The sequence below is a fragment of the Bufo gargarizans genome, chromosome 1 (genome assembly GCF_014858855.1).
Source record: "Bufo gargarizans isolate SCDJY-AF-19 chromosome 1, ASM1485885v1, whole genome shotgun sequence".
Lineage (NCBI taxonomy): Eukaryota > Metazoa > Chordata > Amphibia > Anura > Bufonidae > Bufo > Bufo gargarizans.
Window position 1 is genome coordinate 481483899 of NC_058080.1, and position 18831 is coordinate 481502729.

At 44.5% G+C, this 18831-nt stretch overlaps 1 protein-coding gene across 1 annotated transcript in view; it reads left to right on the plus strand.

Annotated features, from left to right (window-relative positions):
- Positions 1-18831, plus strand: part of SLC28A3 (solute carrier family 28 member 3) — a 123960-nt gene that overhangs the window by 76410 nt on the left and 28719 nt on the right. The window contains exon 8 of the mRNA XM_044273688.1: positions 8286-8363. Coding sequence (XP_044129623.1) covers positions 8286-8363 — 78 coding nt within the window. The remainder of the gene's footprint in view (positions 1-8285; positions 8364-18831) is intronic.

Consider the following 18831-nt stretch of genomic DNA (forward strand, 5'->3'; position numbering starts at 1 on the left):
TAATGGCGTTAGTGTTCTATAATGGTCAGTATAAGTGAAAGACTCCCTTTAAAAAGACTGTCACCACACTCACCCTGTTCTCAGTAGACTCTACATATTATATATCAAAATGACTGGGAACCCATTTTAATTTATTTCTGTGTCAATTTGCATATTTAACCCCTTGAGGATGCGGCCTATTTCAGCCTTTTTTTAATACTATGCTTATCTCCGCATTTCAAAAGCCATAACTTTATAATTTCTGCAGTGACATAGCCACATGAGGGTTAAGGCCACTTTCACACAGTCAGTGTTTGATCAGTGATTTCAATCAGGGATTGTGAGCTAAAACGAGAAGTGGAGCCTTTACGAAAGTAAGGTTTAAAGCGAACCTTTCACCAGGATTTCACATAATAAACTATTACCAGTACCTTATAGATATCCTCATTGTGTTTCAATGCATTATTGTGCCGCTTTCCTGGGATGGATATTCATGAAAAAAACGAGTTATAAAGTCCTCGTCTCCAGCTCCTGAAGTCACGCTCCTGAATTCAAGGGGGTAGCCCTTCCCTCACTCCGGGCTGTACCTCCCCTGCCCTAACCCCGCCTCTAAGTAGTGTAACTGACACCCGGCTCAGTCGCCGGGACCACGCTTGTACAGGCGTGTCAGTTACACTACTTAGAGGCGGGGTTAGGGCAGGGGAGGTACAGCCCGGAGTGAGGGAAGGGCTACCCCCTTGAATTCAGGAGCGTGACTTCAGGAGCTGGAGACGAGGACTTTATAACTCGTTTTTTTTCCAGTAGAAGACTTAAAATGTGACCCTCTGTTCAAATTCTGTACTGCAGTGCAGTGTCATACTGAAGTCCCTTGTTCCAAATAGAGGAAATTTTTCTGAGTGCCAGCCCACTGTGTTTATAAGCGCTTAAAGGGAGTAAGCGCTTAAAGTTTTAGACAAGATCAGGTTATAGACTCTTTGACCCTCATTACAATGGTGCCTTTCTTTTCTGTGTCCCTCGTCCAGATCATGAAAAAACACTTTTTAAATGTATGCAAATTAGCTTCTAAAGGTGCCCAGGGGCAGCGTTACTGGACAAAAACACACCTCTTTCAGCCCTCTGTCCTGCCCTTCTGTCCTATTACCTTCTCCGCCTGCAGCTGGCGAAAGTCACAAACGGCACCAGAGGACAGCGGGCCGGCTGTCTTTAGTTGGCCGGCGCATGTGTAATATGAAAAGCTGTTCTTCTGCCCATAATGGGCAGAGCAGTGTGCAGGTGCGGGCCAGTTCCCAGCCTGACTTCTTCTCTTGCCGCTCGTGATGTCCGCTGGCTGGAGGCAGAGGAGGAGGTAATAATAGGACAGAAGAATGGACCAGAGGGCTGAAAGAGGTGTGTTTTTCTGGGCACATCTTCCAGTAACGCTGCCCCATGGCACCTTCAGAAGCTCATTTGCATACGTTTAAAAAGTGTTTTTTTCATGATCTGGACGAGGGACACAGAAAACAAAGGTACCATTGTAATGAGGGTCAAACAGTCTATAACCTGATCTGAGCGGTCTAAAATGCTAAGACTAGGTGAAAGACTCCCTTTAAGCACCTTGTTTATTAGGGGTCCATTATTGTTAAAGCATGGGTCTACTGGACAATTCTCTGGCACTCTGGTGGGCCAGTCCCACCCTGCTGCAGTATATTATGCCTGTAAAAATAGAAAGAATGCCAATTAGGCCTCGAGGCCTGATTGGCATCAGTACTTGGCAGATGACAAAAGCCATTGTTTTGCAACCCCTTGTCATCCTGAAATTGCATCATGGGGGCAGGCAATAACTAATTTATGGACCTAAATGCTGGCATCTGAGGTATCTCCGATCCCAGCAGTGAGCCAGTAGTGAGCCAATAATATTGCAGCTCAATGGTAGTAAGTACTTTCTGCAACATATTATTTCAATGCATTACGGTAACGGGTTAAAGAAAAAAAAAGAGCTCTAATTTATTTAATTTTTTTTTTACAGTTTACACCAAATAAAACCAAAAAATCTAAAAAAAAAAACACTAATAAACAGCCCTGATAAAAAAAAATGCTGTATAAAAAAGCTAGGGCTGTTAAATCACCAGAAGAGCAAAATCGCTAAAATGCAGTCTAGTCCTAGCTCATGTGCCTGCTGCTTTCTCAGTTCACATCTGATTTTGTCTGAATACATTCTGCCATGCGACTCTCTTGAGTTATTCAATTCACTGCGCTCTATTCCTTATGTAACCAAAGGAAATAGTACAGACTCCTGTTTTTTCAGAAACATCAGTTACAATTCTGAGAAAATAGTCATTGTTCTGCCCAGCAGGGTTAGAAAATGATTCTAGTTCATTCTGCCAGGGTCAGGGTAATTCTGAAGTGTTTAGTGTGGTTATAACACCATCTAGCCGTCTTAAGTTGAATTACACTTTATTTGCCTGTATTGTTGGTGGTGCACTGAATTGTTTGAGTGCAAATCATCCTGGGAAAGAGAAGTCTCCAGGACACAGTTCAGAGCTGTTCTATGCATGTCTCCTTCTCAAACTCCACCATCCTTGTGAAAGCATACCTGGTGAGAGATCTACCTTTGTTTCAGGGACATCATGTTATGCAGAGCAGTTCAGTTAGTTGTATTTGTTACTCAGGGAGTTGTTACTACTGTTAGCTAGACATGCAATCTTATGTACAGGCAGCCATTTTACCATGTGCTTCAGTGTTAATGTAATGTTATAGTAAATGCTGCGCTATCCTTAATACTTATACATGTTATTTGTATTCTTGTAGTTTTACCAATCAATCATATATAATCAATCAATCACATATGTGCGACCTGTTGACCAATAAACAAGCTAGATTACAAAGAACAGTCCTCTTATTTGTAAGACAGGAATGGTTTATGCTGGATGTTAGACTGCACTCTGTGTGAACGTGTATGAAGACAGAACAGTCATTCTTAGATAATGCCAGTAACCACAACGCCTAGGATATTGCAGATATTACTATAGTCACCCTCATATGCCTGGCAGGCAAAACACTGTATTCAATCAAACGTAGCACAATCAAACAAGACTTTCCAGTTAGACCAGTTTCTTACAATTTTCGTGGGTAGACAAATAATAAAATAAACCAACTTTAATTAATGGATACCGAGTAGATGAGACTAATTATAATGTATCTAAAACTTCTAAAGTTACTTTACTTTTTTTCAGCTGAGGCCTTTTTATTCTTTTTTTTTATTTACTCTATACATATTTTAATCTACATAATAGTGGAAACACACAAAGAAGGGGCCTAGCTGCAGAGGTACCCAAGGATTGGAGTCTGAGGGGGAACAAAAGGCTTCTCTGCCACTTAAGCCTCATTCACACATCCGTGTCCATGCTTAAATCCATGAATTGGTTGTCAACGAAGATGTCCGTGATGGATCCGTGTTGGGTCCATTGGTCTGTTTTTTTTGCTGTCCGTGTGTCATCTGTGTTTCATTGACACTGCACAGCTGAAAAATAATTTTCAAAGCATCTTTTCCTAATGATCCGTGAAACATTGATGGCATCCGCATTGCGTCCGTGGTTTTCACTGACCCATAGACTATAATGGGCGTGATGAATCCGTGAACATGGACAAAATAGAGCATGCATCCATGCTAAAAACACGGACCCACGGACTGTGCTAAAACACTGATGTGTGAATACTCACATTAAAATGAATGGGGGCGTGGAGAACACGTACAGCACACGTCCGTGGAACACTGACATGTGAATTAGGCTTTAGGGGGGCCATTCACAAATACTGCATTGGGGATCAACAGCTTCAAATAATGCCTCTTGTGGTCCATGCTAACTTAAGCCAAAATTGCTGTAAAATAAAATAAAAAAAATACAACTGAAAAGATTGTTAAAAAATAATTAATAATTAAATAACACAGAAAAAAAAATAAGAATAAATTAATCTGTACACTGTGGTGTCCTTCCATGCCATTATCACATTTAGTGGCCCTTCACATTGTAAAAACATCATAGGGAAACAAGCCAGAATTGATCCCATAGTTTTCTATGAGATTACTCATATACATCCAGTTGTGATGCCAGATGCTGCATTGTTCTGTCCTGCACTATCAATGCATAGACTCAGGACCGGTGCAATAATTGCACATACAGAAATATTAGTTGCACATCCATACTAGTGCTGGACATGTCGCCATACACCATCAGTTGCGACTGGTGCTACCTGGTTCTTTGCATGTCATTGAACATTGAATTACTCCACATAAAACACTTTGGGGGTCATTTATTATTGGAAGTATGCAACTTTTTGGCATACTTTTGTTGCACATTTGGTTGCAAAGGGGATTACGCTTCCACCATTTTTCCGAGGTCACGGGAAAAGGGTGTGTGGCGTGGACAGGGAAGAGGGCAGGATGGCCAGCCCATCTCATTTACCATTTTCTACGCCATTTCATGGCGTGGAAAATGGTCTTGAACTATGTTAGCAAGGGAGCTAGCATAGTTTAAACCATGCCGCATGGCTGGTGTAACCAAGCACCAAAGTTATGTAGAGGCCTGCACCTGTACATAACTTTGGCGCATCCGACACCAGTGCAGTGGGATTAAGACCAGCGTATTATACGCCGGTCTTAATAAATGACCCTATTTGTCCTTAGCGTGGAAACATGTAGAGCGTGTATTGAAACAGAGAGCTTTGTTTATTAGTCGGACTAGTGCATTCACATAGGAGGCTGGTTTACCTTGGCAGATATAATACCGTGCAGCTGGCGGCGTACACCACTGTTATTATGCATACACACTTCCTAAAAGCTACCAATCAATGGTGACTTGAGGGCAGTGTAATATCACAGCTGATACTGGCTGTGAGATGCTCGCTAACCATTAGTCTTCCTGTTGCACTGTGGCATACACATTGTTAATCCATGTGGCAGCCGCCACTTATGTATGTGCCATAGTGCAAGCACTGTTTGCACACTGTGGAGCATAGGAGTATTCCCCGCACTCCTGCCTAAGTGAGATGGTGCCAGCATTACATTTGCTTTGCTGGCAGTTGCCACTGAGTGTGTGGGTCCTTTTACCTGCATGCCTACCTACTATATACATGTACTGGGGCTTGAATCTGTGCCATCAGCTTTGCAGGGTAGGACACACATCTCCTGTTCTGGGGGTAGAGGGGACTAATGTGTTTTTCTTCTGCCTTGAATCTGATATAAGTGGGCACTCACTATTTTATTATATATATGAGTAAATAGTTTTTTCTTTTGTTTTTATATGTTTCTTAATTCAATCTTAATTTATATGTTATTATTTAATCAGAGATGTATCGTATACGCTGTATCTATGTCAGTGATGGTACAAATACAGGGTGAGGCAATGGTCTGGTACACACCTTTAAGTGGACCTTTGTGGCAACATACTTACTTGTGGCAAATCATGGTATTTCCTTCTGCTGTCTGTTAACAATGGATCCAGTTTCAGGAAATTTTGTGCTTATTTTGCATACAGTTATGTTTGAAATAGGGTGCAAATCCAGGTGATGTGCATTGAAATCTTCTGTAGTCACGTGAGCTCATCCCTCCACACATAAGGCAAGTTCCTACGCGATGTTCCTTGAGGTTTGATTGATCACCTGTAACAACGGATAATTTGGATGTCAAACCCAATTTATCAACTTTTACCTTGCTTAACTCCTAAACAGGTAAAGATAGGTCAAAAGTGTCCAGCGTGTTTTTGAGTAAAGTCTAACCAAAACTGATATATCACATGACCACCTTCCCACTGGAAAAACCCGAGCTGAATTCAATATGGTGGATTTCAAAATGGCAGCCACAAATTTTGCTACACCAGATAATGCAGCCTCCGTCACAATTAATACTTTGACACATTGGAATTTTGTGTGTACAGTCTTTTGCCTCACCCTGTATTATTAATTAGCCCAACTATAGTACATTTCATAGGGAAACATCTAAGAAAACAGACAGTTGCTTTAAACTGGTACAAAAAAATCCCTTATTTGATTTATTAATGAAATGTTAGAAATCAAAATAGCAAAAAATAAAATAAAAGTACACTAATAGCCCTGTATAAGGGGGCATTGCAAAAGCTGAAAATTAACTATGGTCACCAAGGCTCAAATAACCCAGTACTGCCAGGCCCCATGGTGCCACAGGCAGAAGCTATTGGATGAGTCTTTGATTTTCACTTTACAATGAATGGAAGGCGGTAAACTAGCGATCATTAATGCTCGTACCTCCTTCTGCCATGCACTGTGTGTTATGTCAGCAGCACAACCCTGTTTACATGAGAAGATGTGCCGCCAGCAAGCAATCGTTATTATAACGGCTTAAAAGACGCCGTGAGGTGACAAACAAGTGTTTGCTTGTTCCTCAGCTGATCGCTGGCTAGTTTACAATGGACAATAATCTGGAACAAGAATTCGAATCATCGTCCCATGTAAAAGAGCCTTAAAGGGGTTATCAGAGTTATATATATATATATATATATATATATATATGTTATGGTGGCTTATAAGGTTATTAAAAATACATTTGTAATTTACTTACATTATTTATTCTGCATGCTTTCTGAACTGCCGATGCAGGTCACGTGACCCCTGACGTCATCCACCAGGCTCCGTTGCTGACGTCTCGTGTACACGCTTCTCCTTGCCTTAGGGAGTGGCCCGGCTCTGTACACAAAACGTCAGAGCCTGTGTGCCCCCTCCTCTCTCTCCTCTGGCTGCCGCGGCTCCTGTGAGGGATCTCGCATGCGCGATCCTTACCAGTGCCGGCAGCCGTGCAGAAAAATTCAACAGTGTGCCCGCTCCACCCCTGTGATCGTATCTAAGCTATATGACAGCAATATGTATCTAAGCTATATGACAGCTAGATGTATCTAAGCTATATGACAGCCATAGGTATTTAAGCTATATCACAACAACAGTTGCAAGAAAAAGTATGTGAACCCTTTGGAATGATATGGATTTCTGCACAAATTGGTCATAAAATGTGATCTGATCTTCATCTAAGTCACAACAATAGACAATCACAGTCTGCTTAAACTAATAACACACACAGAATTAAATGTTACCATGTTTTTATTGAACACACCATGTAAACATTCACAGTGCAGGTGGAAAAAGTATGTGAACCCTTGGATTTTATAACTGGTTGAACCTCCTTTGGCAGCAATAACTTCAACCAAACGTTTCCTGTAGTTGCAGGTCAGACGTACAGAACTGTTTCAGTTCAGCAATATTCTTGGGATGTCTGGTGTGAATCGCTTTCTTGAGGTCATGCCACAGCATCTCAATCAGGTGGAGGTCAGGACTCTGACTGGCACCCTCACCGATCAGATGCTTGAAGAGAGCATAACACTAGTACAAGCTCTGTGTTTTTTTCATTGTTTACCTGCTCACCATCCACATTGCAGTGGTAAGCTGGTCCTGAGGATAGGTCATAAATACAAAAAAAAAAAAGACAACCCCTTTAAAAGGGTTGTCTCACTTCAGTAAATGGCATTTATCATGTAGATAAAGTTAATACAAGGCATTTACTAATGGTGGCCGGCAGGGGAGTGTGTATAGGCCGGCACTTTTTCCTATACAGTGCAAACACTACCACCGCTGCAGGATTGCAGGGTGGTTGTAACTCCTGGAAACAAGCAATCAGTGGCATACCGTCAATAGAGGCAGACCACGCAGTGGCTATGTGGCCTGCAAGGTTGGGGGGCCCGGCCAGGCTACATGGCTCCGCTCTCTTTCCAACCTGAATATATGCTGCTCACAACCATTAACATTAGACATATAAACATGGGCACCTGTTCTCCTCTTTGCCACCTGACCTCCGCTCTGGGCTCTGCCAGCGTGAAGTGTTACAGCAGTAGTGAGAGCCCATCCATCTTCAGTGCAGCCTGTGGCTGACGTCCTGACATCCTGTGATCTGCCGGGAGACTGCATGCTGGACCGTATGTACTGAAAAGTTACCACTCCCACAGCACCCAGCAGACAGCACATCGTGTAACCTTTACAGTGGTCTGTGTGGACACTGCAAACATAATACACATAAAATGTTTTAAAAACACAAAAAAACACTAAATGCACACGCTGCACTATGTTCTACCATTGTATTTGCACTATTTGTGAATAGTTTTGGAGGATACTGCATATTTTCAGAGGTCAGCAGAATGTACATATTATTATACCACCAATATAAGGATTCGAGAGCAGGACACCCTGCTGTATTATAGCAAAGCAGTTGAGACCAGTTATTAACACTATATTCATTTGTTTTGTTGCAGACTTTCCTGGAATATTCAGATACTGGCTCAAAGTTTGTCTTTGGAGAAAAGTATATTGATCACTTTTTTGCTTTTAAGGTGAGCCCTGAAGAGTTTACTAGTTTGCCCGAAAGACCAACTGTCAGTTTCACAAAATCAGTAAGATCGCTGTAAAGTGTGGTGAGATAATCTGCGGATTTGGATGCAAATTTTGGCTGGGATTTCACCCATTCTAAATCAAATCCCAAAAGAAAAAGACCCTTAAAATGATGATTTTTTTTTTATTATAAACACTTAAAAGACCTATAGACACAGGTCATGTCATCTTCTTATCTACAACCCAGTCAGTAGTACAGTTATACATTAACAATAACGCCAATAAGGGAGGTAGACTACAAAAACAGGGGGAGAAACAATCAAAAGGGGTATCTTTCCCTAGGAACACCCTGTTTATCTCCCCTAAAGCCCAGAGGCATCTCCTGGTGCTGGAGACCCTCTGTCCTCGTACCTGCCCTGAAATGCCCTAGTAAACCCTAATGAGTGAATTTCTCTTATACCCTAACGCGTTTGACTCTACAGGGTTCTTCATGGGGTCCGTATGGGAAATAAAGCAACCGTGGGCCAAACAAAATAAATATAGGTATTAATAACAATACAAAAAGTAAATAGCTTTCTGGAATAGATAGCACGTTACACAGATTGATGCTGGGGGAGATGAAAAACAGTATACAAGGCCAATTTCCAGAGGGTATAGATGACCAAATCGACCTAGAACAAAGAATATAAAACAAGATCTAAATAAGAAAGTAATAGAAATAGGTACTGTAGCATCAATAAATGTGGATTTGGGAACAAAAAGAGAGAAGTCTACGCCACAAAAAATATGTTCGGATGCTTCTCGTATCACAGGCTAGTATAAGGCAACCTAATCCTATTGTTCAGAAGCTAAAGCAAAATAGAGAAAGGAAAACAACAGAAAATTAATTCCATCATAAAAAACAATTGAAGGTTATTCTCTCATTTAAACCACTAGGGGGTTGAGACTGGAACCTATAAATCCATTCTGCTTCTTTTTGGAGAATCCTCTTATCCCAGTTTCCTTTTCTTGGTGACTGGGGGATGATTTCCAGGACCGAGAATCGCAATACACGAGGATCACCCAAATGTCTCTCAATTACATGGTTAGCTACAGGAGTAACATTTTTCTTGTGGATGTCATTTATATGTTCATACACCCTGCTTCTGAGCTCTCTAACTGTCTAGCCAATGTAATATTTTGGGCACGAACATTGACAAATGTAGACCACACCTCTAGTTTTGCAATTAGCAAACCCCTTAACTGGAAAGCTCTTATTAGTGACGAAGCAGCTGATTATTTTTGATGTAGAGATATACTCACATGCTTTGCATGTTCCACAACGGAACATGCCTGTTGGTCTCCAATCTAGCCATGTGCCTGTTCCCAAGGGGGTTGTATAATGACTGTGTACCAGACGATCTCTGAGTAGAGTTGAGCGAACACCTGGATGTTCGGGTTCGAGAAGTTCGGCCGAACATCCCGGAAATGTTCGGGTTCGGGATCCGAACCCGATCCGAACTTCGTCCCGAACCCGAACCCCATTGAAGTCAATGGGGACCCGAACTTTTCGGCACTAAAAAGGCTGTAAAACAGCCCAGGAAAGAGCTAGAGGGCTGCAAAAGGCAGCAACATGTAGGTAAATCCCCTGCAAACAAATGTGGATAGGGAAATGAATTAAAATAAAAATTAAATAAATAAAAATTAACCAAAATCAATTGGAGAGAGGTTCCATAGCAGAGAATCTGGCTTCCCGTCACCCACCACTGGAACAGTCCATTCTCAGATATTTAGGCCCCGGCACCCAGGCAGAGGAGAGAGGTCCCGTAACAGAGAATCTGTCTTCATGTCAGCAGAGAATTAGTCTGCATGTCATAGCAGAGAATGAGGCTTCACGTCAGCCACCACTGCAACAGTCCATTGGCATATATTTAGGCCCAGCACACACACAGGCAGAGGAGAGAGGTCCCGTAACAGAGAATCTGGCTTCATGTCAGCAGAGAATCAGTCTGCATGTCATAGCAGAGAATCAGGCTTCACGTCAGCCACCACTGCAACAGTCCATTGTCATAAATTTAGGCCCAGCACCCAGGCAGAGGAGAGAGGTCCCGTAACAGAGAATCTGGCTTCATGTCAGCAGAGAATCAGTCTTCATATCATAGCAGAGAATCAGGCTTCACGTCACCCACCACTGTAAGAGTCAATTTTCATAAATTTAGGCCCAGAACCCAGGTAGAGGAGAAAGGTCCCGTAACAGACAATCTGGCTTCATGACAGCAGAGAATCAGTCTGCATGTCATAGCAGAGAATCAGGCTTCACGTCAGCCACCACTGCAACAGTCCATTGTCATAAATTTAGGCCCAGCACCCAGGCAGAGGAGAGAGGTCCCGTAACAGAGGATCTGGCTTCATGTCAGCAGAGAATCAGTCTGCATGTCATAGCAGAGAATCAGGCTTCACGTCAGCCACCACTGCAACAGTCCATTGTCATAAATTTAGGCCCAGCACCCAGGCAGAGGAGAGAGGTCCCGTAACAGACAATCTGGCTTCATGTCAGCAGAGAATTAGTCTGCATGTCATAGCAGAGAATCAGGCTTCATGTCAGCCACCACTGCAACAGTCCATTGGCATATATTTAGGCCTAGCACACAGGCAGAGGAGAGGTTCATTCAACTTTGGGTAGCATCGCAATATAATGGTAAAATGAAAATAAAAATAGGATTGAATGAGGAAGTGCCCTGGAGTCCAATAATATATGGTTATGGGGAGGTAGTTAATGTCTAATCTGGACAAGGGACGGACAGGTCCTGTGGGATCCATGCCTGGTTCATTTTTATGAACGTCAGCTTGTCCACATTGGCTGTAGACAGGCGGCTGCGTTTGTCTGTAATGACGCCCCCTGCCGTGCTGAATACACGTTCAGACAAAACGCTGGCTGCCGGGCAGGCCAGCACCTCCAAGGCATAAAAGGCTAGCTCTGGCCACGTGGACAATTTAGAGACCCAGAAGTTGAATGGGGCCGAACCATCAGTCAGTACGTGGAGGGGTGTGCACACGTACTGTTCCACCATGTTAGTGAAATGTTGCCTCCTGCTAACACGTTGCGTATCAGGTGGTGGTGCAGTTAGCTGTGGCGTGTTGACAAAAGTTTTCCACATCTCTGCCATGCTAACCCTGCCCTCAGAGGAGCTGGCCGTGACACAGCTGCCTTGGCGACCTCTTGCTCCTCCTCTGCCTTGGCCTTGGGCTTCCACTTGTTCCCCTGTGACATTTGGGAATGCTCTCAGTAGCGCGTCTACCAACGTGCGCTTGTACTCGCGCATCTTCCTATCACGCTCCAGTGCAGGAAGTAAGGTGGGCACATTGTCTTTGTAGCGTGGATCCAGCAGGGTGGCAACCCAGTAGTCCGCACAGGTTAAAATGTGGGCAACTCTGCTGTCGTTGCGCAGGCACTGCAGCATGTAGTCGCTCATGTGTGCCAGGCTGCCCAGGGGTAAGGACAAGCTGTCCTCTGTGGGAGGCGTATCGTCATCGTCCTGCCTTTCCCCCCAGCCACGCACCAGTGATGGACCCGAGCTGCGTTGGGTGCCACCCCGCTGTGACCATGCTTCATCCTCATCCTCCTCCACCTCCTCCTCATCCTCGTCCTCCTCGTCCTCCAGTAGTGGGCCCTGGCTGGCCACATTTGTACCTGGCCTCTGCTGTTGCAAAAAACCTCCCTCTGAGTCACTTCGAAGAGACTGGCCTGAAAGTGCTAAAAATGACCCCTCTTCCTCATCCTCCTCCTCCTCCTCCTGGGCCACCTCCTGTTCCATCATCGCCCTAAGTGTTTTCTCAAGGAGACATAGAAGTGGTATTGTAACGCTGATAACGGTGTCATCGCCACTGGCCATGTTGGTGGAGTACTCGAAACAGCGCAACAGGGCACACAGGTCTCGCATGGAGGCCCAGTCATTGGTGGTGAAGTGGTGCTGTTCTGTAGTGCGACTGACCCGTGCGTGCTGCAGCTGAAACTCCACTATGGCCTGCTGCTGCTCGCACAGTCTGTCCAGCATGTGCAAGGTGGAGTTCCACCTGGTGGGCACGTCGCATATGAGGCGGTGAGCGGGAAGGCCGAAGTTACGCTGTAGCGCAGACAGGCGAGCAGCGGCAGGATGTGAACGCCGGAAGCGCGAACAGACGGCCCGCACTTTATGCAGCAGCTCTGACATGTCGGGGTAGTTGTGAATGAACTTCTGCACCACCAAATTCAGCACATGCGCCAAGCAAGGGATGTGCGTCAAATTGGCTAGTCCCAGAGCTGCAACGAGATTTCGCCCATTATCACACACCACCAGGCCGGGCTTGAGGCTCACCGGCAGCAACCACTCGTCGGTCTGTTGTTCAATACCCCGCCACAACTCCTGTGCGGTGTGGGGCCTGTCCCCCAAACATATGAGTTTCAGAATGGCCTGCTGACGTTTACCCCGGGCTGTGCTGAAGTTGGTGGTGAAGGTGTGTGGCTGACTGGATGAGCAGGTGGAAGAAGAGGAGGAGGAAGCCGAGAAGGAGGAGGTGGCAACAGGAGGCAAAGAATGTTGCCCTGCGATCCTTGGCGGCGGCAGGACGTGCGCCAAACAGCTCTCCGCCTGGGGCCCAGCTGCCACTACATTTACCCAGTGTGCAGTTAGGGAGATATAGCGTCCCTGGCCGTGCTTACTGGTCCACGTATCTGTGGTTAGGTGGACCTTGCTACAGATGGCGTTGCGCAGTGCACACTTGATTTTATCGGATACTTGGTTGTGCAGGGAAGGCACGGCTCTCTTGGAGAAGTAGTGCCGGCTGGGAACAACATACTGTGGGACAGCAAGCGACATGAGCTGTTTGAAGCTGTCTGTGTCCACCAGCCTAAATGACAGCATTTCATAGGCCAGTAGTTTAGAAATGCTGGCATTCAGGGCCAGGGATCGAGGGTGGCTAGGTGGGAATTTACGCTTTCTATCAAATGTTTGTGAGATGGAGAGCTGAACGCTGGCGTGTGACATGGTTGAGACGCTTGGTGACGGAGGTGGTGGTGGTGGTGTTGGTGGTACATCCCCTGTTTGCTGGGCGGCAGGTGCCAACGTTCCTCCAGAGGCAGAGGAAGAGGCCGAGGCGGCAGCAGCAGAATAGGCCGAGGCGGCAGCAGCAGAAGAGGTAGCAGGGGGAGCCTGAGTGACTTCCTTGGTTTTAAGGTGTTTACTCCACTGCAGTTCATGCTTTGCATGCAGGTGCCTGGTCATGCAGGTTGTGCTCAGGTTCAGAACGTTAATGCCTCGCTTCAGGCTCTGATGGCACAGCGTGCAAACCACTCGGGTCTTGTCGTCAGCACATTGTTTGAAGAAGTGCCATGCCAGGGAACTCCTTGAAGCTGCCTTTGGGGTGCTCGGTCCCAGATGGCGGCGGTCAGTAGCAGGCGGAGTCTCTTGGCGGCGGGTGTTCTGCTTTTGCCCACTGCTCCCTCTTTTGCTACGCTGTTGGCTCGGTCTCACCACTGCCTCTTCCTCCGAACTGTGAAAGTCAGTGGCACGACCTTCATTCCATGTGGGGTCTAGGACCTCATCGTCCCCTGCATCGTCTTCCACCCAGTCTTGATCCCTGACCTCCTGTTCAGTCTGCACACTGCAGAAAGACGCAGCAGTTGGCACCTGTGTTTCGTCATCATCAGAGACATACTGAGGTGGTATTCCCATGTCCTCATCATCAGGAAACATAAGTGGTTGTGCGTCAGTGCATTCTATGTCTTTCACCGCTGGGGAAGGGCTAGGTGGATGCCCTTGGGAAACCCTGCCAGCGGAGTCTTCAAACAGCATAAGAGACTGCTGCATAACTTGAGGCTGAGACAGTTTCCCTGGTATGCATGGGGGTGATGTGACAGACTGATGGGGTTGGTTTTCAGGCGCCATCTGTGCGCTTTCTGCAGAAGACTGGGTGGGAGATAATGTGAACGTGCTGGATCCACTGTCGGCCACCCAATTGACTAATGCCTGTACCTGCTCAGGCCTTACCATCCTTAGAACGGCATTGGGCCCCACCATATATCGCTGTAAATTCTGGCGGCTACTGGGACCTGAGGTAGTTGGTACACTAGGACGTGTGGATGTGGCAGAACGGCCACGTCCTCTCCCAGCACCAGAGGGTCCACTAACACCACCACGACCATGTCCACGTCCGCGTCCCTTACTAGATGTTTTTCTCATTGTTATGGTTCACCACAACAACAAATATATTATTTGGCCCAATGTATTGTATTCAAATTCAGCGGGATATAAATTTGAGGCCTAGTATTTAGGCGCTGGGTGACCGGTATGGATTTAGTGACAGAATTAGACTTGGAAATGCACAGAAGCGTGTGTGTGAAGTTATTCTGAATGACCCAATGTGCACCTTGAATATTATATACCCTTTTTGGGATAGATTTCAAATAGCTCTGATATAGCAGGAACCACTAAATTATGAAATTGCTAAATTGGGAATTGTACTTCAACCCAGAACAAAAAATGTGCTTTGACGGGCACTAAATAACTTTCCCAGCTACAACAGGACAGCGGTAACGAGAGATTTAGAGGGATTTAAATTTGAGGCCTAGTATTTAGGCGCTGGGTGACAGGTATGGGTTTAGTGACAGAATTAGACTTGGAAATACACAGTAGCGGGTGTGTGTGAAGTTATTCTGAATGACCCAATGTGCACCTTCAATATTATATACCCTTTTTGGGATAGATTTCAAATAGCTCTGATATAGCAGGAACCACTAAATTATGAAATTGCTAAATTGGGAATTGTACTTCAACCCAGAACAAAAAATGTGCTTTGACGGACACTAAATATCTTGCCCAGCAACAACAGTACAGCGGTAACGAGAGATTTAGCGGGATATAAATTTGAGGCCTAGTATTTAGGCGCTGGGTCACCGGTATGGATTTAGTGACAGAATTAGACTTGGAAATGCACAGAAGCGTGTGTGTGAAGTTATTCTGAATGACCCTATGTGCACCTTCAATATTATATACCCTTTTAGGGATAGATTTCAAATAGCTCTGATATAGCAGAAACCACTAAATTATGAAATTGCTAAATTGGGAATTGTACTTCAACCCAGAACAAAAAATGTGCTTTGACGGACACTAAATATCTTGCCCAGCAACAACAGTACAGCGGTGGGTAACGAGAGATTTAGAGGGATTTAAATTTGAGGCCTAGTATTTAGGCGCTGGGTCACCGGTATGGATTTAGTGACAGAATTAGACTTGGAAATGCACAGAAGCGTGTGTGTGAAGTTATTCTGAATGACCCTATGTGCACCTTCAATATTATATACCCTTTTAGGGATAGATTTCAAATAGCTCTGATATAGCAGAAACCACTAAATTATGAAATTGCTAAATTGGGAATTGTACTTCAACCCAGAACAAAAAATGTGCTTTGACGGACACTAAATATCTTGCCCAGCAACAACAGTACAGCGGTGGGTAACGAGAGATTTAGAGGGATTTAAATTTGAGGCCTAGTATTTAGGCGCTGGGTCACCGGTATGGATTTAGTGACAGAATTAGACTTGGAAATGCACAGAAGCGTGTGTGTGAAGTTATTCTGAATGACCCTATGTGCACCTTCAATATTATATACCCTTTTAGGGATAGATTTCAAATAGCTCTGATATAGCAGAAACCACTAAATTATGAAATTGCTAAATTGGGAATTGTACTTCAACCCAGAACAAAAAATGTGCTTTGACGGACACTAAATATCTTGCCCAGCAACAACAGTACAGCGGTGGGTAACGAGAGATTTAGAGGGATTTAAATTTGAGGCCTAGTATTTAGGCGCTGGGTCACCGGTATGGATTTAGTGACAGAATTAGACTTGGAAATGCACAGAAGCGTGTGTGTGAAGTTATTCTGAATGACCCTATGTGCACCTTCAATATTATATACCCTTTTAGGGATAGATTTCAAATAGCTCTGATATAGCAGAAACCACTAAATTATGAAATTGCTAAATTGGGAATTGTACTTCAACCCAGAACAAAAAATGTGCTTTGACGGACACTAAATATCTTGCCCAGCAACAACAGTACAGCGGTGGGTAACGAGAGATTTAGAGGGATTTAAATTTGAGGCCTAGTATTTAGGCGCTGGGTCACCGGTATGGATTTAGTGACAGAATTAGACTTGGAAATGCACAGAAGCGTGTGTGTGAAGTTATTCTGAATGACCCTATGTGCACCTTCAATATTATATACCCTTTTAGGGATAGATTTCAAATAGCTCTGATATAGCAGAAACCACTAAATTATGAAATTGCTAAATTGGGAATTGTACTTCAACCCAGAACAAAAAATGTGCTTTGACGGACACTAAATATCTTGCCCAGCAACAACAGTACAGCGGTAACGAGAGATTTAGAGGGATTTAAATTTGAGGCCTAGTATTTAGGCGCTGGGTGACAGGTATGGGTTTAGTGACAGAATTAGACTTGGAAATACACAGTAGCGGGTGTGTGTGAAGTTATTCTGAATGACCCTATGTGCACCTTCAATATTATATACCCTTTTAGGGATAGATTTCAAATAGCTCTGATATAGCAGAAACCACTAAATTATGAAATTGCTAAATTGGGAATTGTACTTCAACCCAGAACAAAAAATGTGCTTTGACGGACACTAAATATCTTGCCCAGCAACAACAGTACAGCGGTGGGTAACGAGAGATTTAGAGGGATTTAAATTTGAGGCCTAGTATTTAGGCGCTGGGTCACCGGTATGGATTTAGTGACAGAATTAGACTTGGAAATGCACAGAAGCGTGTGTGTGAAGTTATTCTGAATGACCCAATGTGCACCTTCAATATTATATACCCTTTTAGGGATAGATTTCAAATAGCTCTGATATAGCAGAAACCACTAAATTATGAAATTGCTAAATTGGGAATTGTACTTCAACCCAGAACAAAAAATGTGCTTTGACGGACACTAAATATCTTGCCCAGCAACAACAGTACAGCGGTAACGAGAGATTTAGAGGGATTTAAATTTGAGGCCTAGTATTTAGGCGCTGGGTGACAGGTATGGGTTTAGTGACAGAATTAGACTTGGAAATACACAGTAGCGGGTGTGTGTGAAGTTATTCTGAATGACCCAATGTGCACCTTCAATATTATATACCCTTTTTGGGATAGATTTCAAATAGCTCTGATATAGCAGGAACCACTAAATTATGAAATTGCTAAATTGGGAATTGTATTTCAACCCAGAACAAGAAATGTGCTTGAACGGACACTAAATAACTCGCCCAGCTACAGCACTAGGGACAGATTTAGCTGGATATAAATTTGAGGCCTAGTATTTAGGCGCTGGGTGACCGGTATGGATTTAGTGACAGAATTAGACTGGGATATGGCCAAAAAATAAACAGACTATTGCTGGTTAAATGCACTTGGTGTGACAGCTTCACCCTGATGTAGGCTTTAGCCAAAAAACAACCACACCATTGAGGGTTAAATGCACTTGGTGACAGGCGCAGCTTGCCCCTGATTTTGTATATGGCCAAAAAATGAACAGACTATTGCTGGTTAAATGCACTTGGTGTGACAGCTTCACCCTGATGTAGGCTTTAGCCAAAAAACAACCACACCATTGAGGGTTAAATGCACTTGGTGACAGGCGCAGCTTGCCCCTGATTTTGTATATGGCCAAAAAATGAACAGACTATTGCTGGTTAAATGCACTTGGTGTCACAGCTTCACCCTGATGTAGGCTTTAGCCAAAAAACAACCACACCATTGAGGGTTAAATGCACTTGGTGACAGGCGCAGCTTGCCCCTGATTTTGTATATGGCCAAAAAATGAACAGACTATTGCTGGTTAAATGCACTTGGTGTGACAGCTTCACCCTGATGTAGGCTTTAGCCAAAAAACAACCACACCATTGAGGGTTAAATGCACTTGGTCGCAGCTTGTGCTGGCGCACCACAAGACACAAAATGGCCGCCGATCACCCCAGAAAAATGAGACTGACAAACGGTCTGTGCAGCCTAAAAACAGTGAGCAATTGAGGATCAGCAGCTCAATGATCCACAGCTGCAGATCGATCAGTTAATCAAGTCCTTTGGAGGAGTTAATCTGCCTAATCTCGCCCTACTGTCGCAGCCGCAACCTCTCCCTACGCTAATCAGAGCAGAGTGACGGGCGGCGCTATGTGACTCCAGCTTAAATAGAGGCTGGGTCACATGGTGCTCTGGCCAATCACAGCCATGCCAATAGTAGGCATGGCTGTGATGGCCTCTTGGGGCAAGTAGTATGACGCTTGTTGATTGGCTGCTTTGCAGCCTTTCAAAAAGCGCCAAGAAAGCGTCACAAAAGCGCCAAGAAAGCGACGAACACCGAACCCGAACCCGGACTTTTACGAAAATGTCCGGGTTCGGGTCCGTGTCACGGACACCCCAAAATTCGGTACGAACCCGAACTATACAG